The sequence below is a fragment of the Fusarium venenatum genome (assembly GCF_020744135.1).
Source record: "Fusarium venenatum strain MPI-CAGE-CH-0201 chromosome Unknown EDB82scaffold_4, whole genome shotgun sequence".
Lineage (NCBI taxonomy): Eukaryota > Fungi > Ascomycota > Sordariomycetes > Hypocreales > Nectriaceae > Fusarium > Fusarium venenatum.
In genome coordinates this window covers 1125524-1148175 of record NW_027072132.1, presented here as the reverse complement: position 1 = coordinate 1148175, position 22652 = coordinate 1125524, and the positions used below count along the sequence as shown (strand labels likewise).

Genomic DNA, 22652 nt, shown 5'->3' with positions numbered 1-22652 from the left:
CCGACACTAGGTACCACATCTGCAAAAACAACTTCAAGCTTTATGTATTTACTAAATCGAACTACCTAAATTTCTGTCCAAAAACACAGAGCCCAGCTTCTGCCGTCTTACTACCTCACAATATTTCGACTTCGTAGCCGCCGGACGTTTATTCCCTGTGCCTCCAATTCCTCGTCAGATACGAGGTCAAGCCCTGATCTATCCAATCCCTCCTCAGGTAAAAGGTCAAGTCCAGATCTGATGCTCTCAAGACGTTCATTTCTACCGTAGTCCATAATGTTGAGAACGCACTTGCGAAACTCCAACAACTGTTGTGCCTCTTGAAGAGCAAAGGTTCGAATCTTTTGGACATGAAATGTCTGCTCTTCCTTCCATATTATACACAAACGCGCCTCTGTTCCGTTCATCGAAACGCTAAAGGAAGATGTGTCAATTGGGTTGATAACCTTGTGTCCGAGTCCCATGAGCTCTTCGTTCAACATCTCTGCGATATTAACACATGAAGATGATCCTCCCAGGCATTGGTTAGTCGCCACCTAGAGACTACCGTTGCTAGAGGGGCCATCGCCTTTGAGCTCGACAATGAGAAATGGCAGGCAGAGACCGTCCCTGTTTGATGAATCCAGATGCATCGAAGCGAGTTTCATTCGTTGGAGAGGAGTAAATGCGGTTGCGAAATTGTAACCAAGCAGAATGTCTGGAACAGGACCACTAACTCGATACGCAGTTCTGGTATTGGGTATGGTCCACTTGGACATGGGGATTTTGTCGCTTCGCTTTAGTATATCGTTTCGAGGCGGCAAGGTAACGAGTGTATTTTGTATATATTGTTCCACGTTAGGCTCACCAGCTCCTCGTTCCAGAGCAGCAAGAGCATCGTCGGCATAGAGATCTTGGACCGAAATATCTAGTAATTGTCTATCACTTGAGATCTTTTGAGCGAGCTGTGAAATATGTTTTGGAAGTTCTTCGCGGCGGTCGCGATAAATAATGTTGTTTGCGGCCAGATTCAAAGACTCGTATTGTGGGTTCTCGACAAGTGAGCCAGTGGTTCTGGGAGATGCAGGCCCTGGAGATACAGTTCCTGAAATCGAGGGCTCTCTCGAGATTCTACTCCGTTGGCCAGACGAACTTGCAGCGCTGGTGGTTCTGGCGATAGAAACTCGGCTGCTAAACCGGACCTTCTTGGCTTGTACCCTACGGCGAGGCATACTTGGAGTTGCTGATCGTACGTATCTTTCTCGAGGTATTTGTGTGGGGTTCTGGATGATGATGTCCGAGTACGGGTAACTGGTTTCAGAGGGATATGTTTCTTCGAGCCAAGTGTCGATTTGATCCGTCAAAGCCGGGCTCTCGCAGGTGTTTATATAGTCTAAAACGGCAGTGATAAGTAGTGAATCTGACATGGGAGTTGGCTCCTCCATCATCTAATAAGACAAGTATCAGCGGCTTGTATAAGGGTAGCTAGTCTGCATTATGGCAGCGGTAGATGATGCAGCGCCATGTATAGAGGGGCATACGCACATCATACCACTCCTGTTCAAAGAGGGTTTTCTTCCCTGGCGGTGCCTGTGATGAGGAGTCAGATATGAACTTGCGAGGTCTCTTTTTGGAGTTGTGAAGCCCATGCTGAGCTGGCGCAGCTGCTTGAGGATCACCCATGGCGATGACGACAGAAGAACAGTCTATACGTTGATCATCACTTGTGATGGAGAGGTCTGAGATCAGCCTTGAATTGAAGTGAAGAGAGAAGCGGCTTTTAAACTATTGTCTCGACAGTCTGATTCACGGGAGGATGCATCGTCCCATGATACCGACCTACGGAGAGTCTGTTGACTATCGTTGTACAAGTACACCAACGACGTATGCTACATGGTGTTTGCATGTCTGAAGCACAAACGGTCCACGTGTATGATCATGTTTGCCTTTAACACAACACGTGAAGCTTCACGAAACAAGGTACCGTCCTACTGTTGCAGCCGCAAAGAAAGCCACCAGCTCAGCCCTACAAGCCTCAACGTGGTGTAGATCAGATTTGGCCAATCAGAGCCGTCACATTTTAAACTCTCCTCTCCGTGTAAAAACGTGAGTTGCATAAATCTCGGGCCGTACCGTTGCAGCACGCATAAAAGAGGTGGAGGATATTTAGCTGCATATTGAAGATGAATAATGTCAAATCGACTTTAATACAGAATGAATCTTGGTCGTTCGGGTGATGATGTCCCGCTTTCGGCCGAAGATTCCGGCATTCGGACAGGCCTTCCCTATGGCGATCTCAACTAGCGGTAGCCCTACCCTTACTACAGTGGAGGTCTCCGCTGTCAGATCCAATCTTATTCCAGTGTCGTCATTGTCAGCGACTCCGGCGCTTCCGTCACATTTCTTTCCTCTTTTGCATTATAGACTGGGACCCGAAAATTCTTCCTCCTCTCTCCTCTCAAAAGAAGACCAAAGAATCCCACTCTGGAAGTTTTTGAACTCCTTCTCGCCGATCTCGCTCTCTACAACAGTCCATCATGAGCGCCAACCCTGAAGCACCTGGCGCCCCAGCCGAACGCATCACCTCTACAGCTTCAACCATCACCGATTACGCTTATCCGTACGGTCACTTTGGTCATCTTACACAAAAGCAGGAGGAAGCTTTTGTCCAATTTAAGAAGGTCCTGGAGGAGAGGGGACTTTTGAAGCCTGGTCCTCCTCCTTCTCATGATGACCCTTTGATCCTGTATGTTTTTTGTTTCCATTTAAAGATGAAGCTAACAACGTCATAGACGATACTTGCGCGCACGACGATGGAATGTCGAAGACGCTTATACCCAATTTAAAGAAACAGAAGACTGGCGAAAGGCAAACGACTTGAATGTGTTATATGATACCATTGATCTCAACGCCTACGATTTCAGCCGTCGCTTGGTATGTCCATTGACCGCCACCAGCAACTTGTACTAACTCCTCCAGTATCCTCAATGGACAGGTCGACGCGACCGTCGCGGAATTCCTCTCTATGTCTTTGAAGTCAAGACCCTCGACTCCAAGACCGTCCACGAGTATGAAAAGGTCGGCACATCGAGCACCTTTTCCCAAGCCAAGTCCGACGGCAAGACTCCCAACGGTCTTTTGCGACTCTTTGCGCTCTACGAAAACTTGACCCGCTTCAACATGCCCTTCTGCACTCAACTTCTCGACCGCGACCACCCCGAAGTCCCAATCACATTAAGCACAAACATTGTCGACATTTCCGGTGTTGGTCTCAAGCAGTTCTGGAATCTCAAGCAACACATGCAGGCTGCTTCACAACTCGCCACAGCACACTACCCCGAGACTTTGGATCGCATATTCGTTATTGGCGCACCCGCCTTTTTCAGCACTGTTTGGGGATGGGTCAAGCGATGGTTTGATCCCATTACTGTCTCCAAGATATTTATCCTGGGCAACCACGAGGTCAAGTCAGTGCTGGAGCAGTACATTGAACCCAGAAATATCCCCAAGAAGTACGGTGGCGAGCTTGACTACAGTTTTGGAGAACTCGGAAACCCTGATCCTAACTGGACGGGTGTTGTCGAGTTTGAAAACGGTCACAAGACTTTCCCCAGTGGTCCTTTGCTGTGGGAGGAGGACGGTAACGATCGATTGGTCTGTGTTGCCAAGGGTTCCAAGGACGGCAAGCCTCGACACGAGAGAATCTGCACCGTTCCCAAGACCTTTGGTCTGTCGCCTGTGGTTGAGATTGGTGTAAATGCACCAGTCGAGGCCGCTCCCGTCAATGGCGTTTCCAATGGTACCGCGGGAGCCGAAACTGTCCAGACCGACGACTCTACCTTGAGCAACGAGGTTGACGAAAAACTGAAGATTCAGGATGACAAGCCCGCTGTCCCACAAACCACTGTTGCTTAATAAGTTATTGTTTAGACGGAAAAGAATGGCATACCCCGAGGACTAAGATGGATATAAGAGATGGAAGACGTCATAGGGTTTTGGATAGGATTGGAGTATATATACCTGTATGTTTGGCGCATGTTAGAACCTGCCGTTAGAGCGGACTTTAGTTGTGCATACATATTCTTGATTCTCTTCTATTGTAAATAGTAATTGTTCGTTCTGGTCTATCTTGTCTATCGTGATCCTTTATATAAACTCCATAACCAACTGTCTTATTCTACCTGAGCACCAATTATTCCAACTCGATAGCATCAGGCCTCTTGATATATCCCCTCTTATTTCTCCACTGTGTAACACCCCTCTCAAGCTCTTCCCAAGTAACACCGTCTCTAACAAGACACATTGTAACTCCCAGACTCTCAGTATCTCTATTCCTCGCTTCGTCATCAAAGAACAGCATATCCTCGTATTTGATGCCTGTCCTCTTTTGCAGACTCTCAAAATGCTTAATCTTGCACCCAGGGTAAATCTCCAACAAGCCATCAAACATATCGAGCGCCTTTTTGGGTTTCTCTTTGGTGTTGCCTTCGGGCGCGCTGATGTGTAGCATCTTTAGTAGATCGCGCGCAAGACTTGGCGCACTTGTCCGCGACGCGACACCCATTTTTATACCTGCGCGAGGAAGCGCGTACAGAATGGCGGGTACATCGCTGAAGAAGCCGTAGTCTTCACCGTATTTGTCCGTGGCGCTCGTGTGGGATGAGTTTGGTTTCAGAGGCGGCGTGACGTGGGTATCAACCCAGAAGGGCCAGAGAGTATAGTCGAGATCGAAGACGATGAGTTTAGGGAACGGAAGCGACGGATCGGCGAGGGAGGATGGGAGAAGCGAGGATGCTACTGATGCTGACGAGGTTGAGGAGAGCGTCGAGGAGCTCGGAGGGAGAGGGTTTTTTGAGAGTTTCCTTGGCATTTTGAAGCGATTGATGTATGTTGGATGAAGAAAGTTGGGTGTTGTTCAACTTTTACAGACAAGGCTGTTGTTGCCCCGGTGGGGTCGTGACGTCGCTTGATGCTTGGGTCAACCCTGATCGACACATCCCGAGTCTACCGGTGGGTAACAGAAAAGTTGGCGTCACAAGTCGGACAGAAATGAGTGGTCTAAGAAGCATGATTCGCATAGCATGAACTGATCAAAGGTTTTTGTCTTCTGTGTCTCAAGTACGGCTTTTCTATCTCCTGGTGTTACCCTATAGATGGAAAGTCAAGCCGCAGTTAAACATATTCCATACTGGTTCAACTGTAGATAGTTGGTGACAAGTAAGTATAAATCGATATTATAATAATATTCATTATTTACTCCATTGGTGCCGTTCTTTAGATAGTCTCTCAGTTTCCTTCTTCACATCGACTTGTCGTTCAAAGTAGCACCGTCCAAATGGCAGGTACCTTATCCGACCCTAGTTTCCGTAGGAGAATAACGCTCCACAACTTCTCTACCGATACTTCGACATAAAGTACCGACAGATCCTTGGCAGACGGATATGAAGCGGATTTGTGTTTTGACAACCTCCTAGACATTCCACTTGAGTCTGATTGTGACCCGTACTGTTGGTTGTCGGTAGAGCTGATGAACTAGTCGACAGCCCTGAAGCTGCAGTCCCTGAATGGACAGGATGCACCAACTCCGCTGAGCCGCAACGCACCTGCCCAACTCAAAGACAAGCACCGCTTTTGATCATCTTCAACCTCATCGCACCTGCCATGTTTAAAAATTGATGCTCTACCCCGCACTTTCCTTCCTCCACTCGGTTAACTTAGATTGCGGGGAGGCAAATCCAAGTCCTGGAACCAAATACTGAACATGTGATTGGTTCACAGTCCACTAGTAAAAGTCGGGGGAAACTTCCCCGTTTTAACTTCCTTCATTGTGAACTGACTCTTTTTACCTGATCTGAGATTGCTGTTTCTTTTTTCTGTTCCTTGATTTGGTGCTTCAATTGAATGAGAAACGCATAAGCTTTGGTCTGACGTTTCACAACTTTACGCTTCTCATTAAGCATCAACGTTGGAGTGGAGATCCAAGCCAAGGGGCTGGTTGACTAATTACTCAGTCAGCCAAACTCAACAGCGCGACTCAGTACCGACAGATCGACGGGCACGGCATTGAACACACTCCAGAATGGCTAAACGAACGTGGTCCGATTCTAACCCTGCTAGAACTATCACCGCTGATGCGACCGCTGTATGTCCCCCATCAACCACAGCAAACCCGACTGACACCCCCTAGTCTCCAGCACCAGCGCGACCAAATGGCCATGGAAGGACTTCATCTGGTAGACAAAGCATTTCGGGCGTCATCTCCAGTGAAGCCTCCATTCCTCAGATCTCGCGCAAGATCAAGGCGTGCGCAGCATGTCGAAAACACAAGGTGAAATCCCACTCATGAGCTATTGAACGTTGACTAATGAGATGATAGATTAAATGCTTGATGGATGAGAGTGGTCCACCCTGTCGAAGGTGTTCTGAGAGAAACCTGGGTTGTGTCTTGAGCAAAAGCCTTCAAACGATTATTGATGAAAAGTCACAGTGAGCATCACAACATGACCACATCTCATTGACTAACAAATCCAGGTTCTCTGAGTCCGTGGTACAAGATCTAGAGCAAATGCACAGCGCTTTGCGACAAGTCATGAACAAACTGAGTCTTCCAGAACTTCCACCTTTACAGAGCATCAACTCTCGAGACGTTGAGGGAACACCGCCAAAAGACGACAACCCCTCAAATACGACAAATCATCTCGCTGTATCTCAAGACGAATTCCGAGGCCCCTCATGCGACAACTCTCCAAAAGCGACCCCTGAGGATGAAGGTCTCCCTTACGTACCCATCCATTCTCTATACACCCTCACCAAACTAAGTGCTCTTCGATCCCCCGACAACCCTGAAGCGCAACGAGGAAACGTTATCAATGACTTTATCGCCCGTGGGGCTTTGTCGTTGGCAGACGCCGAGAGTCTATTCGCCCTGTATCGCGACCGTTTGGATCGGTACATGTACGGAATTGGCTGCCGTTACATGACGTTGGAGGAACTTCGACGCAAGAGTCCCATCTTATCCGCTGCAACGCTCACAGTGGCTGCGCTACATGACCCCAAGGCCGATAGCATCTATGGGATATGCAGTAGTGAATTTCGACGTCTGATGGAGAAATCCATGTTTGAGCGTCGTATTGATCGCGATTATCTACGCGCCATGTGTATTGCTTCATATTGGCTTAGTGATTTGTCTTGGATGCTCTCAGGGTATGCTATTCGACGCGCTGCCGAGTGTAATCTACACAACAGTTACAACCAAGCCATCAAGGAACAGAGCCAGGAGGCGGCGGATTGTGCTCGGTTATGGTACATCCTATACATCTGTGATCAGCACCTCGCAACCCTATATGGACGCCCCTCGATTGTTCAAGAAGATTCATCAATTCAGGGCTGGGAGCAGTTCCTGAAATCGCCTGTGGCTAACGAAGAGGACAAGCGTCTTACTGGCCAAGTAATGTTGGTCAGTATCTTGCGAAATATTCGAGAACTATTCGGTACAGACAAGGGGGAGCCTGTTCCTCGGGTGTACCTAAATCACATTCTGCAGTTCAGACGGCAGCTTGATCAGTGGTATACTCGCTGGATGAAAGACTTGCCAGGTGAGTTTATTGCTCTCTGTCCAAACTTGACTAACATGCAACAGAACAATGGACGCAAATCGGCTCATTCCCTCGAAAAGGCACAATTCTTCATTACAATTTCGCACAAATACACCTCTACTCCCACGTTTTCCGCGGCCTCTCAAACGACGCACCTATCCCGCACTACTTCCTCGACTGCGCGACACAAGCCGTGACGGCCGCAACAGCCATTATCGACCTGATAATCACAGACCCAGACGTCGCCCTTGGTATCGTGGGGATGCCCTCGTACATGCTTTCCATGACTGCTTTTGCATGCATGTTTCTCATCAAAGTCGCCGTCAAGTATGGCAGCGATCTGATTGAGCGCCAACGCGTGCATGATCTCACAACGAGTCTTGTTCGACAGTTCCGCTCGCTCAAGGCGGGTAAATGGCATCTTGCGAATCTGATGGCTGGAGGGTTGGAGCGTATGACTGCTACACTCGCAACTGTTGAGCCAGGACAGGTGGGCCAGTCGGCTGGAGTGGTATACAACACGATGGAGAATGTGGATATGGCTGGACAAATGATGCCAGGGAATCAGGTGTACACTGATATGGATGGTGATACGTTCTTTGACTATGATATGAGTTTTGGACTTTCTCCCGTGTTTCGGTTCGATCCTAGTATGTTTACGGTTGATGCTTCGGGGCAATCTATGCCGACATACCCCGAGCCAGATTATGGGATGAGACCACAGTGAGATAAAGTGGTGTACTATGAGTTGAGATTCTGGGATACCTGGAGTAGCTATGATTTGAGCATAACAATTGGATAATAGACATCTTGTGGCTGTCAAAGATACTGCGTCATCAGACCACAAGTGTCGACTGCTTGTACAGCACTTCGATCGACACTACTTATTACCTCCGCTTCTCAGCTTTCCCCAACACATCAATTATATCCACCTCCTCGCATCTTGATAAAACGTAGTCATCTCCACAGTGTTTATACCTCGGTTTTCTTGCCGGTATCCCCGCATCATTACCTGCGGAGAAGACGGATAACCTCACTCACCCCGCGGCAGTGGATCGATCTTATCCGTCTCGACTTGCTTAAATACATGAGACATCCCCAAATCAGACCCATTCAAGTGCATTCAAACGTATCAAAGTGAACAACATTTATCATGACACAGCATATCCTCATTACAGGCGCAGGGGGCTTCATCGGGCAGGAAATTCTAGGCCCCCTCCTCGATTCCTCATCAAACATCCACCTCACCATCACAGACATCGCTACACCTCCCGTTCCAGAAGCATACTCGGATCGCATCACGTCCCTCAGCGCAGACCTCACCGACCAAGGCGTGGTGGATAAACTCATCACTTCTCAACGCTTCACGACGGTCTATCTCTTTCACGGTCTCATGTCAGGTGGTTCAGAAGCCAATCTCGACCTGGGTCTCAAAGTAAACGTCGATTCAGTGCGCTACATCCTGGACGCTCTACGAACAAAGCTCCCTGGCGTCAAAGTAGTCTTCTCAAGCTCTTGTGCTGTGTATGGACCCGATGAAAAATTCGTCACTGAGCAGACACTCCCGCAGCCAAAGTCATCGTACGGCGCTGAGAAACTCATCGCTGAATTATTAGTGAATGACTTTTCGAGAAGGGGGTTAATTGATGGACGAATCGTGCGACTTCCAACTGTCGTGGTAAGACCTGGAAAGCCATCCGCCGCAGCATCAAGTTTCGCATCAGGAATCGTGAGGGAGTCTTTACAGGGTATTCAAAATGTTCTCCCCGTTCCTCGAAGCATTTCCATGTGGATCTGCAGTCCAGCCACTGTGATTAAGAATCTCATCATGATCAAGGATATACCCGCAGAGAAATTCGGGGAGTCGCGCATTGTGAATCTACCGGGTATTACGGTTTCTGTGCAGGATATCCTGGATGCTGTGGAGAAGGTGGGTGGGAAAGAGGCGGTGGGTTATGTCAAGGATGAAGAGGATGAGGCTTTATACAAGATTGTTAAGAGCTGGCCTCCTTGGTTTGATGATAGTAGGGCAAAGAGTTTGGGATTACAAACGGATGGGGAGTTGGTTGATGCTGTCAAGGCTTTCCAGGAGAGACTCAAGGCAAAGTGATGGCTTTTGTTATTAATTATAGGTTCTATCTGGAGATTGCTCTTGAACTCTAGTAGTCCTCCCAACGAAATATTATAGCTTTGAAGATCGTACTTTTCTCGATACTGAACTCGGTTCAATGCGCCCAGATGTAACGAGATGATCTATATCCAGAGAATTCACAAGAGCAGGCGTCGCTTGATTCAGACTTGTAATACCAGCAAGTCTCATTGAAGTCTCGAGTTCATCCTTTAGAACTAGTTGCGTGTTAGCAGACGTCAACAACCATGGAAGAGAACTTACTCTGTGATAGGTGTTCAACACCCTTTTGACCATATACCAAGGAATACAAAAAAGGCCTTGCAATTCCAACAGCTGTAGCGCCCAGTGCAATTGCTTTGAGGATGTCTGATCCACGTTCGAAGCCGCCGTCGATAAAGATCTCGAGATGATCAAAGGCTTCAGGGAAGCGTTTTCGGACTTCCAACAGGATGAGAATGGAAGCTTGCGCACTGCAGTTCGTTAGTTCACACCTTTTGAATGATTGAAGGACAAACTTACCCATCAAGCGATCGTCCTCCATGGTTACTCAACATGACGCCATCAACACCATACTCAACCGCCAACTTGACATCCTCCACCGTCTGGACGCCCTTTAGCACAATCGGCACAGAACTCTCTCGTCTAATCCACTCAAGATCCTCCCAAGAAAGGCTTTTGTCGATGTACTGTCCCATCAGCCGTCCCAAACCGCTACCCTTGCCGTCTTTGCTGCTCTCGCTACCACTCATCTCAGATTTGATGACGACTGCTTGTGGTGCGCGCTCGTCAGCTTCGCGCTTTCCGGGTACTGGGGCATCGACGGTGACGAAAATTGCTTTAATGCCGAGGGAGCGAGCGCGGTTCAGGAGTTGTACGGTTTTCGGCCGGTTCGAATTGACGTAGAGTTGGAGGAAGAAGGGATGGCCTTTGGGAGCGGCGCCGATGATGTTTGGGAGGGAATAAGAGGCGTTACTAGAGATCTACAATTGTTAGTCCCATACGTGGTGTTTGCCAATTGACTCACAATCTCAAAGATGCCTTCACTGGCAGCAGCTCTACTCCAACCAAGTTCACCATCCGGATGCGCCAGCGTCGCCATAGCAGCAGGACACATAATAAAAGGCGCTTTACTCTGCATCCCTAGAATCTTGCGACTAATATTGACTTGTGAAACATTTCTTAGAATTCTGGGTCGAAGCATGACTCTACGGATGAGTTCGCGATTTTTTGTAACCGTCACAAGATCCGTGGCGGCAGAAGAGTAAAAAGCCCATGCCTTTGGCGTAAGAGCTTTTTGAGCAGCGAGCGCAAAGTCGTCTGCTGAGAGGATTTGATCGAGGGATGGAACGTCGGAGGGGAGTTGGATATCTGTATCAGTTAGAGATGTTGTCATGAGATGAGAAGGGTGTGTACCTCTTGGAGCAGGGATGTTGGGAGACTCAGACTCCATTGCTTCGAGATCACTCATTATGACGGTAGTTTATTGATGACAAGTCGTGTAATGAGTATTGCTGTATGGGGATCGATATTGAGACTGGTGATCCTGTAGTATCTATTTATCATGGATCATTGTGTAAGTGAACAGACCAGGCCCCGCAATCGGACTCCTCACCTTGGATCCGTCATGATAATTCGGGTCGGTCCATCTTGGCGCGAGGCACTCCGGAATTAACTGTCGGTCTTGTGTCCGGTGACTGGGTTTGCGTGCGTTCGGCTTTCTCTCCGACCTCAACCAAACTGAACGTACAAGCACTTTCGTACTTGACAATGATATATAGTCGGCAGACCTGAGCCTCAGGATATTAGATAAATTGGTCGCTTTCATCATAGTAGATGAAGTTAGTAGGCTAGTTCAGACTTCTTCAGTCATTTATCTTTATATCCCAAGACTTGGGAGGCCGACGTTTCTGCTACCCACTGCCTACCTAGCCTAGGACGCCCCAGAGGATGCGCTTGGGAGTCGTCGTGATGTCGGAAAATAATGATGGAATACTGTGGGGTTATGAGCATGTATGATTGTTTGTGGTTTGTTGAAACAATTAATACAAACAGTCAACAATCTTGGACAACCTGGTTGTGAGGTCTGATAAAGGTAAACTGATATGCGATTCTATCTGTAATGGACTTTGTTCATCTCACAACTGAACCTTGATGAATTATTGCCTACTCATAGAGAATATATTCTAGAGATTGCTGAAAAGACGACGTAGTTAATTGATCAAGACTCAAGTTCATTCTCACCCAAATCCATGCTGTGAACTATGATCGGGAGTGGAATAGGACTAAACAGAAACATGAGAGGCAATTATTTAGACATTTTGAGCCTATGTACTGAAGTAGAATACTCAAGTACCTACTTGTAAAATTGTAAGATAATCTGCTGGCACTTTGATTGAGATTGAGAGGGGTTGCAGTTTAGTATCACTTGCAATCATTATTAGTGCTATAAGTGTGGTAAAGTTGAGCTAATGGGATCTCACACTCAAGTGGGTTATCCAATATGAGTCGATGCCTCCACGGTTCCTCCACAAAATACACAAAAGCTCCAAAGAAACGGCTGGAGGGCCATTGGGATTCAACTAATGCGGGGTCTGACTGATAACACAAGGCTGTTATGCAGATGTTCAAGGGAGACGTTATGCAAACATCGGGCATTCGTGGGGTAATTAACAATGATGTAAACAATTAAGCGACCCTTCATTGCACTGAATATTCGCATAAACATTCATCAGTGCCAAACGGCTGCTAAAAAAAAAAGTGACCGCGTTAACACTGTCAGGTCTCTTGCATCTTAAATATCACACCTCAGTGGCGCACAGGCACTCTTTCACCTTCCACCTTTCACACCATCACCTACACACTTCTCACAAGTAAGCAAGCAAAGTCACAAAGAAATGATCATAAGTTAGTACTGACAACAAATGCAGATTTCACAATCAATCAAGTCGCTATGTCGTCCGATCCGACCGCAGACGCTATCGTCAGCCAGGAGGACGCGATGACTTTCGAAGGTACCCAGTGTGTTCTGGCGCGTGAGAAGGGAAAGACCATCCTCAAGGACTCCGATCTTTCTTAGGAAGAAAAGTCGACCCTCGAGGAGCTTCTCAAAGAATGGTGTAGCGTGCGTCCCAACAAGACTATTGCGCCTGCCTTACGCTAGGATTTCTACGCCAGAATCTTTGAGAACTGGAACTCTGGCATTAAATCCGTGTTTCTTCCCTGCGAACCTGACAAGAAGGCGCTGTTCCAAATGGCAGTCCCAGTTGGCGAACTCAAGTATGACCGTCCCCTCGACGCACGGCAGCGTTATGCGGAAGTCACACGACAGAACAAGCCGAAGAAACGCATCTACGCAAATGCTTGGCTCGAAGTCCAGCTCCAAGACCTGCCTCATCCATGTGGCCTCAAGAGAATTTGGAGAGACGGTCTTGGTCATCTCATCAGCGGCGAACATGTCAGATACAAGGATGGCATTACGGATGTAGAGGCTATCACCCGGGCGTGTATCAACTGGGACCAGGCTGAGAGGAACCGGTGCAGAAACTACAACAGTCAACTTATCGTTACACTGGCCCGTCTCCAGATCATTGAGTTTGCAAAGGCCGGTACCAGCGAGAACCCCAAAGTGCCTGCGGACCTCAAGGTCAATAGACGCTTGATGCTATGCCGACTGATCTCGGATGACATCCACAAATTAGTTACTTCGTGGAACAATTTGGCCGAGAGCCTGGAGAAGCTGGATTTGGGAAGGCCCTATCAGATCATGTGAAGGAAGACAATGGTTTGCGAGGTTAGATGAATGGAAGGTACCAGATCAGGGATCACGGCAACGGGGCATTTACTTGTATTAAATGGAACCAAAATGAAATGATTGGAGATCCCTTGAGTTTGCAGTCGTCTTAATCCAAGACACTTAATTGAGTGTGTAACCCCAGCCCGAGACATATGGGCAATTGCAATGAGGCTGGTACTGTAGCCTTGGACTCGAGACCTTTTAGCTTAGCCCCTTCATGCACACTTGAACGATCGACATTTCCCTTATTACGTTTTATACGTTTACTACTTATTGCTGCCACCATTGCCACCACCAATTATCACCGCAAGAGTATCTCTCAAGAGGGTGGTGAACCCGTACCCGGATTGTCAATTTACCAAGGCTGGAACCAACCATGTTTCTATTCTTAGCGTCTATGCTACGGTGCTATTCGACCCGATAATGTAGCACAGAATCATCAAATGTTATCTCATAAGCGCCCAACTCCCAGATGCTTAGTATAAAGAAATGGCTCCGGCTGTTTTACTACACCACACACCGCTCCTAAGTGCTCTCACCATCAGAGAGGTTTAGGGGCCTGGTTCATATTAGGATATGGACTTGGTATCGTGTATATAACTTACTCCTTGCGTTTGTATTTGGCTTACTGACTGAGAAACGGCTAGACCACCGTGAGAACGTCTTGCGGGCGACAGCTTTGCGAAGCTTTCTATCTGCTGCGGCCTGCTGCATCGCCATCGTGACTATAGTTATAAGCTTCGGATAGATTAGGAGGCAATAGATAGGGTATGCTTACTAGCTGGACGGTAGGTGATGATGTTTATGAAGGGTTAGAGAAGAAAGAAATAAGGAGGAGTTTGAAAGTATTTAAAATATAGAGATTGAAACGAGTTGCGATTTAATATCAGAGATTCAGTCTTGGTGTTGTGAAGCACAAGCAGATTGAGCCAATGGGATCACGTACCGAAGTGGGTTTCGTCCAAATACGATATAGCGATAGAAAATTGACCCACCTTCCACTAACACTTCCCAAACTCCAGAATCTCCAACTCCTTCTTCACTCTTACACATCAACATTCCATTTATCTTCTTCTTCTTCAGTTTAGATCGGAATCTCTTTACACTACCATAGAGATGACTGGTAAAGAACGCGGTAAGTAAGTTGCAGATCTATGCTAATTGTCCTTGCTAATTGCTGTAGGTCGTTCACCTGGTGGAAAGAAGCGTAAAGCTGAGCATGAGCTGTCAATAACTTCGCGCGTAGAGAGAGCGTGCGCCCGTAGGCACGCTTTCTCAAAGGACCGCCACGAATAGGAAAAAGCAAAGCGGGCCATTCGAAAGCAGAGGTGGCGCAAAAAAAAGAAGCTGTACGATAGCATTGACTACAAGAATGCCAGTTCAGCTCAGCAAAAGTTGATAGAAGCAGCCGCTTTGAACAGGATCGAAGAGTTGTAGTAAGTCATAACCAAGACCTCATTTGAATGGATACTGATTCTCTATCTATAGTAAATCACGTAGGAAGCACCCCGATCAGCTCAAGCCTGATGAATCTTCTCATCCCACCGGACCGATAGACGATAACGACCCTGACACTTCTCATCCCATCGAGAATAACGACTCTAAAACACCTCATCCCACCGGACCTATAGAAGACAATCACGAGCCTAATTGGAATGCGTTTTCTGACATTGAGTACAACCTTCAGGAAACTCTTGATTCGATAGATAATTATAGAAACCGTGACGTGTAAGATAACGAGAGCCCTAACAGGCGCGAGTGCACCGAAGCATACTTTGCCATTCCGGGGTCATGGGTTGGAGGTATCGTGATACGTCTTCCGATCGATCATGAAGACGAACTGGCAACAAAGATTGATCAAGGGAAAATTGGAGTCGAAGAAACGATTCCCCGTGTGGCAGTCATCGCACCAAATCTTACTAAACGAACTGGAAACGTATTGCAGCGTTAATGACTTCCTCAACAGCAATAGCCGGATCCAGGGGTATCTTATGTTTCAGCATTTAGAAAATAAACATAATTGGTCTAAAAGATTTGGGCTCAGTATGATAAGTAACCTTCTAATTTCGTCTCTTATGCTTCCAGAAGCCCATGTTCCGACATCCGTGCTCTCACCACGATGAATGCCCTCCATCAATCACAAGATTACTCCCAGTCATGTAACTACTCGCATTGCTCAACAAAAACAACGCGGCACCTTTAAACTCTTGAGTTTCAGCCAATCTCCCCATCATAATCTCCCTCTCCCACTCCTCCTTTAACCCAGGCACTTCCTCAAAGTTCTTCTGCACCATGGGTGTCATGATGTGACCTGGACTAATGCAGTTCACTCGAATCCCCCCAGTTCCATCTTTTTGTACGGGACTCCACTCCATAGCCAGGTTGCGCGCGAGTTGGATCACGGCTGCTTTGGATGAGTTGTACACTGGGGAAATAAGACCGCGATTCGCCTTAAGACCAGAAATGCTGGCAATCATGCAGATGCTTCCGCGCTTCTTGTACTTTAGCATCTGCTTTGCGGTCAACTTGGCTGTCATAAACACTCCTGTGTAGTTGATGGACATCATGTGGGCGATCTCGTCGGCCTCGTACTCAATGGTGGGAGAAATGTGCTGAACTCCAGCGGCGGCAATCACGCCGTCTATTCCGTTGTTCTCATCTGCGATTGAAGTGATGAGTTTGTCAAGACCGTCTACATCTTTGACGTCTTGCTTGCAGTAGTGTAGTGAACCACCCCATTCTGGAACGACACGCTTTTGAGCCTCCTCCCAATCCTTGTCGGGTTTCTCGGCACGATCCAAGGAATAAACTGTTGGACAATTAGCAGTTGTTAACCGATACTAGAGTATACATACCCTTTCCGCCAGCCTCAGCCAGACTTTCAGCTAGAGCGAGACCAAGGCCTTGAGCACCTCCCGTGACGATAAAAGTCTTTCCTGCAAGATCAAAGTCGGCAAAGCGTTTGCGACCGACGTTTGTTTCACGAGGTAGTGTGAGACCAGCTGGATTCTCTCTTGGGTCTGGATTCATTGGCTTTGTTCTTGTGGAGTCCGAAGTGTGTATTGGACGTTGGCAAACAGGCTTTGAGATGAAGCGCGGTGCTTGCTGGAGACTAGCTATTTGTCTATTGATGAATGGTTTGGTAGAGAGTGAGCGAGTGGCTCGTCGGAGTAGTGGTGAAGACATTGTCAGCAGATAGACAAAATTGAGCCGCAGTTGAGCTGTAAGTAGGATGTATCGGATCGATGCGACGGTTGAAAGAGTGTCGTGAACAATTACTTGCAGTTGTCTTGTATTTATACCATTTATTTCTTCAATATTTCAATTCTGCCTATGCTTCCAACCTGACGTGCAGGCGACGTAACAATTACCCAGCATCACTTCAGCATCACAACAGCTGCACATTTCGCAACTTCATAGCCAGAGCCCTATAGGAACTACGATCTGGCAAGTATCCAGATTTTGATCCTGGCTTCGTAGTCCGGAGCTTCAGGTCCGCCTGTCAGAGATGCAAATCTGGGTCATCTGTGATTGCCACACTTGGCGTCTGACGTCTATATAACCTCACATCAATCGTATCAGATTCGGTCCCGCTTTTTTTCGATTAGCGGTGCAGATCATATAACGAAACATCTCTCGAGACAAAACGAGAAGAGAAAACCACAAATCCATCTTCGACTTAATTCGTTGGTTTCGTGTCGGCAACTTCTTTATGAGTCACAGCATGTATATTTTATCTGGAAAGTTACGAAGAAGCTCCGTGTTCAAAGCCTAAACACTGGAACCAACGATCCCTACAACTACCCATATGTTATAGGAGCTAACGGCACGTTCATGGGACACAAGAACTGTGAGAAGGACAGCACCAAATGGAATTCATGTTGCAACATACGATATGCAACGCCACTGTCACCCCCATGGAACACCTTGTCTGACACGATGGTCAGGATGTTTAAAAAGGAACTCGAAACCATATTTTTCGAGGACATAGCTATGGAACTTCGACGCAGAGAAGACTACCGCTGTAAATGGTCCGGAATCTGCGATCTACCACCATATGCAGAGTGGAAACAAGGCGTGGCTGTGCTTACAGATCGAGACTCTATCATTGACTTTTTTAACAAGGAATTCATGTTATATATTGATGCAGATGTGGTGCATAATTCAACCCACCACTTTGACTTCTAGGTCCTAGGACGATATCTTTACCAGATTGGGTCCGCCAAAATGATGGTCGACCACCATTCCAAAGGGGAGGATTTATCGTTGGACCCATGCAACTGACGGAACCGCTACAGGCGAATATAGATCTACTATTAAAATACCACACGCAGCCTTTGGAGATGCTCTCCCAATCTCTTGATGATCTTGTCACGTTCAAATGTTATCATCGGCCTGAGGACACCCCGCCATTGCTACCTCCTACTCAGTCCTTTCGTGACCATAGTTACTCGATGCGTCCTTTATTTGAAGCCTTGTACATCGTTCATGACGATCAGTTTGACGACCATGACGAGATGGATGAACCGGTCGAAATGGGAGAGTACGAAAGACGCGACGACTTGAGGCAGCGGTACAAGGGTTGGTGGCAGTCAAACGACACTGTATTGCTGGTGAGGACGGGGAAAGATTCCCATCTCTCATCCCCGATCAGCTTTCTACCACTCTTCGAATCCGGTCTAGCATTAAACGTCAACCGCCCTGATTATCAGGATGAGCCAGAACCAACCGTTGTTCGAGTAAAGTTAAAAACGGCGCTTCAATTTATTAGGGATCTGTTGAAGAAGTAAGAGGCTACCCAAGTGATGCAGAGAGGTATACAGGAACAGGATAAAGGCTGCCGGGAATATGTTGACAAAATGATTGAGTATTGTCGGGAGTTTGGCATCGACTCGCATGGGGAATATTGGAATGCCTTTCGACGCGTCCGGGCAAGATTGGAGAATGAAGTATTTGAAGAGGGTCAGGTCAGTCCATCGTGGGAATGTCTATCTCGATGGTCTTATTCAGTTGAATCGGGGTTGCATGTCGAATGTGGGCATGGGGATATCTTCTTTGATTGAGCTTGAACGTCTCCGCTGGGGTAGATTATATTTCTGACACATGTCATGCATGACAATGTAGAAACCGAAAGCTTAATACATATTTAGGTCTCTTGTAATAATTCTAGTGTCCGAAGCAACCTTTATACATAATTATCCGTGTATGGCTGCTCTTACATGACGGGAATACCCTCGTACTCTCCGTAACCCAGAGCGAGGTTCATGTTTTCTATAATTGGTTAGACAGATTCAGTAATCAAACAAACATTACTTACGCAGACATTGGGTGGCGGCACCCTTTGCCAAGTTGTCGATGGCGACGACAACCACAACGCGCTTTCCGGTGCTGTCGACAGCAAAACCTCCAATCTCGACTCCGTGGCGGCCCGAGATGGCACTCACCAGGGGTGGCTCGCCGACAACCTTGATAAGCTTCTCTCCGGCGTAACGGTCCTGGTACAGTTGTCGAATATCTCGTGAAGTCATCTCCTTGTTAAGAGGGATGCTGATCGTCAGAGTGATACCCCTGAACCATCTTCGGTCTGTTAGTCAATGCTGATGTTACGTTTGTCCCGACTTACCCAGCAACGTGGGGGATGAAAGCAACGGGGTGGTTCAGTTGTGTAGAAATCTCGCGCTCGTGAATGTGTCCAGTAAGAGAGTAAGGGATGATGGCATCCTTGAGGACTTCGACGTTGTTTCGGGGGTTGGGCTTGGATCCGGCTCCAGAGTAACCTGAAACACCGAAAACGGTAGGTGTTCCCTCGATGAGATCAAGAGCACCAGCAAGACCGATTTGAGCACCAGTGGCGTAGCATCCAGGGTTGGAGATACGGTTGGCCTGCGCAATCTTGGAACGCTTAACAAGCTCGGGGAGACCGTATGTCCCTGTTACCGTTAGTAACTCTCCCTCCAAACCATATTATTCGCACCTACACTTTTCGTCCCATCGGTAGTCGGCAGAGAGATCGACAACAACGCTCTGGCTCTTAATTCCATCCAAAGCATCAACATAAGGCTTGCAAACACCGTTGGGAAGAGCCATGATCCAGCAGTCAACCTTGCCTTGGCTGTCCAATTGAGCAATATCCTCAGGCGACAAAGTCTCGTAGATGACCTTGCGCTTGGTGTAACCCTGAAGTTCCTGTCCAGCGAGTTCTCGAGAAGAAACATGGGTAAGCTCCATGTTGGGGTGCTCGTTAAGAAGCTCAACCAAAGCTGAACCAGTGTATCCTCGGGCGCCTATTAGACCAATTCGAGTAGGACCATCGTTTGAAGCATTCTTCTTTCCAAAAGGAGGGTTGGGGTTTGTCTCGGCAACATAACCACGTCGCTGAAGTTGCTGGCTCACACTAGCAATGACGAAGTTGTTTCGACCGGCGAGGTATCGGGTAGGGCTGGGGCCCATGGCAGGGAGGACGGGGATGGATCGTCGAACGACGCGACGAGCGCCGGCCCGGAAGACCATTGAGGTGGTTGAAAACATGGCGACGGGTGCTTCGCAAGCCAATTGACGAGTTGATAGTGCGTGAGCAAGATGCGACGGCTTGTGGGGAAGGATTTTGTCACTGAAGGAATTGGTCGGCGATTGTTTTTTCCTGCGGCCGAAATCGCTCGATCGAGGTTGCGGGGTCGCAGGTCGCACTGGACTTGAGATAGCCGCGATTGTACTAGGATAGATCTGGCCATTGGGCAGCCACCATAGACGCGCCGTACTGACATTGGTAGGTGGGCATGAGACGTTTTATTTGGTTAGGTATTTGAAGAACAAGGCTCCTTCCTTTGATACAGGGTATCTAATGGAACCTGTTGGCATTACTGGTCTGTTCCTGACTTGTCTGCGTCTCTGTGGAGAGTTCAATGCAAGAGATGCACTTGCCGACCATACTTTGGTGTTGCTCCTTACAAACTCAACCTCATAAGCCTGTCGAGTCATCAGCTAATATTGACCAGAATCAAATCATCAATAATAACACTCCAAACGTCAATCTCCATCCATTAATAGAATCGTATGTCGACTCAACTCAAATTTCCAAGTTTTACCCTACAGCACCAATGCACAACATTATCTTCCTATTGGCCAAACTAAGTCGCCGGCCGCAGCACTACGCAGGGGCATTTAATTTGGCAAAGTCGGCTTTGTATGATGACGAAAGCTGCATATGTCAGTCATCAATCATCAATCAGCTCATTGAAGCTATTTTTCTTGGTTGAATGACGATGAAAGACGATGCTTCTAGAACCAGATTGGGTGATCAAGTTGGCAATTGACTAGCACGTGACGTATAAGCTGTCCATGCCGTGTCTTTCACATGCTTGAGAACATTGTCGTCATCGAAGCCATCGCCGCCTCCTAACAAACCTGTGCACACGTTTCAGTTGGTGTCGTGTGTAACCACCCATTCGAGGACAGTACTCAATAACAGACAGAGAACCTCATAACAGTGCGTCTGGCACCAATCCCTTGACAATGAATTCCATCTTGTCAAACAAAGACCCTCAGCCTCTTCAGCTTGCTCTTTATCCATCCCTCCCTTGGATCAAAGATGGCGTTGAACCCTGGTCATCTTCCCTTTTGTTCCGCCAAAGCGCTCTGAAAGTTACTGAAACCTGTCCTGAGTTTGGAGGGTTTTTTGTGTCCATGTCCTGGTTAGCACAGTGTTGGAAATGGCATACGGTCTTACAGCCACTTGTTCATTCCTTCAGTTTCAAATTGGTCTAATGGTTCGTTCCTACACTGTGCCTGATGTCAGATAAGCTGAACATGAAAGAAATAAACATTAGTTTAGCTCATGTCCAATGACTTAACTATTTCGTCTCCTATGATATCACTGAGGCCACCCCTCTTGTCCTGGAGCTTGAGCTTGGGCCATACCGTCCGTAAACCTAAAAGCGGGGGCAGGCTCCGTCACTGAATCACTAACCCCCTGCCTTGATTCTTTACTCGCCCTCTTGTCAACTTCTCTTCATTCTTCTTTTCTTCAATCAACCTACACTTCATCGACATACTCAGGTTCTTAACCTTAACGCATATTCTACGACTCAATACATACATTCAGCAACATGGCTCCTCCGCCAAACCCCAATCTTCCTCTCCAGGAGAGACTTATGGCTCTTGCCCAAACCCTTCAGTGTACGTGGTCAAATGCGCTTGTCTAGAAATCGCATGCTAATTTGTTACAGTCGGTTGGTTTGTCGGGTATGTCTATCATGAACCTGTCGCAGTCGGCTGTGACGGCCAGATTGTATGATCCGTGACTAACGATAATAGACACCTCACCCTCATCCTCGCAACGATTCGATATGGCTTTTCCTGGTTGAGAATGAACTACTATACCCGCATGGCCCAGTTCTCTTACCGAACAGCCTTTGTCGCCGCCGCCGTCACCTATGGCATCGTCGTCTACAAGACAATGCGCGCTCGTGCTAAGAGCGGCCAGCGTGCTGCTCCCACTCCCTTGGCTATGCTTGCCGATGAGAACATTCAATACCTCGGTAAGTTTCTCGTCAACCATAGCCATAACACACTAACATCAACAGCCATGTCTCTTGTTTGGCTCTTCTGCCCCCAATATCCTCTCGCCTTGATCCCTTATACCATTTACTCGGTCTTCCACGTTGCCACCTACACTCGCGCCAACTTGATCCCCGCTGTTCTAGCCCCCAAGCCTGCTCCCGAGGCTGATGGTGCTACTCCCAGCCGTCGAACCAGCGTCGACCACCCTCTTGCTAACCAGATTGGCGCTTTTGTTAAGGAGTACTACGATGCGTCAATGGCCATTGTTGCTTCTCTTGAGATTGCTCTGTGGGGCCGCATCTTTCTGTCTGCCATTCTCTTCCAGCGTCGATCATGGATTCTTATTGTCCTTTATACCGCTTTCCTCCGAGCTCGTTACGCCCAGAGCACTCACGTTCAGCACTCATTCTCTCAGTTGAGCGCCCGTGTCGACTCTTTTGTCAGTGCTCAGGGAACTCCTCCCGCTGCTCGCTCTGTCTGGCAATCTGTCAAGGATGGCGCAAGACAATTCCACGACGCTACCGCTTTGGTTGGAGCTGGTCCCGCTAAGAAGTCCTCGTAAGCGGGGAATAAAGCGAGCGAATAAATAAGATTG

The 22652-nt window shown here is 47.7% G+C and overlaps 11 protein-coding genes across 11 annotated transcripts; 6 read left to right on the top strand and 5 right to left on the bottom strand.

The window, feature by feature from the left end:
* Positions 1-110: 110 nt before the first annotated feature.
* EDB82DRAFT_528927 (uncharacterized protein) lies at positions 111-1662 on the bottom strand (the record flags this gene model as incomplete). The annotated part of the gene is made up of 3 exons (XM_025737166.1): positions 111-484; positions 548-1427; positions 1525-1662. The coding sequence occupies 3 exons, from the start codon at positions 1660-1662 to the stop codon at positions 111-113; spliced, it is 1392 nt and encodes a 463-aa protein (XP_025592053.1).
* Positions 1663-2311: 649 nt separating this feature from the next.
* On the top strand, positions 2312-4073 carry EDB82DRAFT_511859 (CRAL-TRIO domain-containing protein). Its single transcript, XM_025737164.2, has 3 exons — positions 2312-2725; positions 2772-2913; positions 2959-4073. The coding sequence occupies exons 1-3, from the start codon at positions 2517-2519 to the stop codon at positions 3892-3894; spliced, it is 1287 nt and encodes a 428-aa protein (XP_025592052.1). The 5' UTR covers positions 2312-2516; the 3' UTR covers positions 3895-4073.
* EDB82DRAFT_511856 (acid phosphatase-domain-containing protein) lies at positions 4074-5177 on the bottom strand. The gene has a single exon (XM_025737163.2). It carries the CDS (start codon positions 4847-4849, stop codon positions 4172-4174), a length of 678 nt encoding a protein of 225 aa, XP_025592051.1. The 5' UTR covers positions 4850-5177; the 3' UTR covers positions 4074-4171.
* Positions 5178-5634: 457 nt separating this feature from the next.
* Positions 5635-8514, top strand: EDB82DRAFT_290954 (uncharacterized protein). Its single transcript, XM_065607417.1, has 5 exons — positions 5635-6121; positions 6167-6307; positions 6356-6459; positions 6511-7574; positions 7619-8514. The coding sequence occupies exons 1-5, from the start codon at positions 6059-6061 to the stop codon at positions 8299-8301; spliced, it is 2055 nt and encodes a 684-aa protein (XP_065463212.1). The 5' UTR covers positions 5635-6058; the 3' UTR covers positions 8302-8514.
* Positions 8515-8727: 213 nt separating this feature from the next.
* Positions 8728-9684, top strand: EDB82DRAFT_479560 (uncharacterized protein; the record flags this gene model as incomplete). Its single annotated transcript, XM_025737161.1, has 1 exon — positions 8728-9684. One exon carries the CDS (start codon positions 8728-8730, stop codon positions 9682-9684), a length of 957 nt encoding a protein of 318 aa, XP_025592049.1.
* A 36-nt stretch (positions 9685-9720) lies between these two features.
* On the bottom strand, positions 9721-11293 carry EDB82DRAFT_290941 (FMN-dependent dehydrogenase). The gene is made up of 5 exons (XM_065607416.1): positions 11119-11293; positions 10730-11073; positions 10225-10685; positions 9967-10175; positions 9721-9920 (listed from the first exon to the last, which is right to left on the bottom strand). Exons 1-5 carry the CDS (start codon positions 11171-11173, stop codon positions 9757-9759), a joined length of 1233 nt encoding a protein of 410 aa, XP_065463211.1. The 5' UTR covers positions 11174-11293; the 3' UTR covers positions 9721-9756.
* A 1186-nt stretch (positions 11294-12479) lies between these two features.
* Positions 12480-13589, top strand: EDB82DRAFT_511849 (uncharacterized protein). The gene is made up of 2 exons (XM_065608911.1): positions 12480-12575; positions 12633-13589. The coding sequence occupies exon 2, from the start codon at positions 12956-12958 to the stop codon at positions 13472-13474; it is 519 nt and encodes a 172-aa protein (XP_065463210.1). The 5' UTR covers positions 12480-12575; positions 12633-12955; the 3' UTR covers positions 13475-13589.
* A 1908-nt stretch (positions 13590-15497) lies between these two features.
* EDB82DRAFT_511846 (uncharacterized protein) lies at positions 15498-16879 on the bottom strand. The gene is made up of 2 exons (XM_025737157.2): positions 16354-16879; positions 15498-16307 (listed from the first exon to the last, which is right to left on the bottom strand). The coding sequence occupies exons 1-2, from the start codon at positions 16682-16684 to the stop codon at positions 15610-15612; spliced, it is 1029 nt and encodes a 342-aa protein (XP_025592045.1). The 5' UTR covers positions 16685-16879; the 3' UTR covers positions 15498-15609.
* Positions 16880-17772: 893 nt separating this feature from the next.
* Positions 17773-18288, top strand: EDB82DRAFT_479555 (uncharacterized protein; the record flags this gene model as incomplete). The annotated part of the gene is made up of 1 exon (XM_025737156.2): positions 17773-18288. One exon carries the CDS (start codon positions 17773-17775, stop codon positions 18286-18288), a length of 516 nt encoding a protein of 171 aa, XP_025592044.2.
* Positions 18289-18500: 212 nt separating this feature from the next.
* EDB82DRAFT_290809 (uncharacterized protein) lies at positions 18501-20213 on the bottom strand. The gene is made up of 4 exons (XM_025737155.2): positions 19477-20213; positions 19122-19428; positions 18816-19075; positions 18501-18769 (listed from the first exon to the last, which is right to left on the bottom strand). Exons 1-4 carry the CDS (start codon positions 20024-20026, stop codon positions 18714-18716), a joined length of 1173 nt encoding a protein of 390 aa, XP_025592043.1. The 5' UTR covers positions 20027-20213; the 3' UTR covers positions 18501-18713.
* A 1390-nt stretch (positions 20214-21603) lies between these two features.
* EDB82DRAFT_528916 (uncharacterized protein) lies at positions 21604-22619 on the top strand (the record flags this gene model as incomplete). The annotated part of the gene is made up of 4 exons (XM_025737152.1): positions 21604-21673; positions 21724-21739; positions 21812-22035; positions 22081-22619. 4 exons carry the CDS (start codon positions 21604-21606, stop codon positions 22617-22619), a joined length of 849 nt encoding a protein of 282 aa, XP_025592042.1.
* Between the last annotated feature and the right edge of the window lie 33 nt (positions 22620-22652).

Bases quoted from the DNA above. Each gene is read 5' to 3' on its own strand.
- EDB82DRAFT_511859 (XM_025737164.2), top strand. From the start codon at position 2,517: ATGAGCGCCAACCCTGAAGCACCTGGCGCCCCAGCCGAACGCATCACC. The intron at 2,726-2,771 runs GTATGTTTTTTG...ACAACGTCATAG, and splicing joins CATGATGACCCTTTGATCCT to ACGATACTTGCGCGCACGAC. The intron at 2,914-2,958 runs GTATGTCCATTG...TAACTCCTCCAG, and splicing joins ACGATTTCAGCCGTCGCTTG to TATCCTCAATGGACAGGTCG.
- EDB82DRAFT_511849 (XM_065608911.1), top strand. From the start codon at position 12,956: ATGGCAGTCCCAGTTGGCGAACTCAAGTATGACCGTCCCCTCGACGCA.
- EDB82DRAFT_290809 (XM_025737155.2), bottom strand. From the start codon at position 20,026: ATGTTTTCAACCACCTCAATGGTCTTCCGGGCCGGCGCTCGTCGCGTC. The intron at 19,429-19,476 runs GTAGGTGCGAAT...TAACGGTAACAG, and splicing joins CTACCGATGGGACGAAAAGT to GGACATACGGTCTCCCCGAG. The intron at 19,076-19,121 runs GTAAGTCGGGAC...AACAGACCGAAG, and splicing joins TTCATCCCCCACGTTGCTGG to ATGGTTCAGGGGTATCACTC.
- EDB82DRAFT_511846 (XM_025737157.2), bottom strand. From the start codon at position 16,684: ATGTCTTCACCACTACTCCGACGAGCCACTCGCTCACTCTCTACCAAA. The intron at 16,308-16,353 runs GTATGTATACTC...ATTGTCCAACAG, and splicing joins GGCTGAGGCTGGCGGAAAGG to TTTATTCCTTGGATCGTGCC.
- EDB82DRAFT_511856 (XM_025737163.2), bottom strand. From the start codon at position 4,849: ATGCCAAGGAAACTCTCAAAAAACCCTCTCCCTCCGAGCTCCTCGACG.
- EDB82DRAFT_290941 (XM_065607416.1), bottom strand. From the start codon at position 11,173: ATGAGTGATCTCGAAGCAATGGAGTCTGAGTCTCCCAACATCCCTGCT. The intron at 10,686-10,729 runs GTGAGTCAATTG...TAACAATTGTAG, and splicing joins GTGAAGGCATCTTTGAGATT to ATCTCTAGTAACGCCTCTTA. The intron at 9,921-9,966 runs GTAAGTTCTCTT...ACACGCAACTAG, and splicing joins TGTTGAACACCTATCACAGA to TTCTAAAGGATGAACTCGAG.
- EDB82DRAFT_290954 (XM_065607417.1), top strand. From the start codon at position 6,059: ATGGCTAAACGAACGTGGTCCGATTCTAACCCTGCTAGAACTATCACC. The intron at 6,308-6,355 runs GTGAAATCCCAC...ATGAGATGATAG, and splicing joins CAGCATGTCGAAAACACAAG to ATTAAATGCTTGATGGATGA. The intron at 6,460-6,510 runs GTCACAGTGAGC...TAACAAATCCAG, and splicing joins CAAACGATTATTGATGAAAA to GTTCTCTGAGTCCGTGGTAC.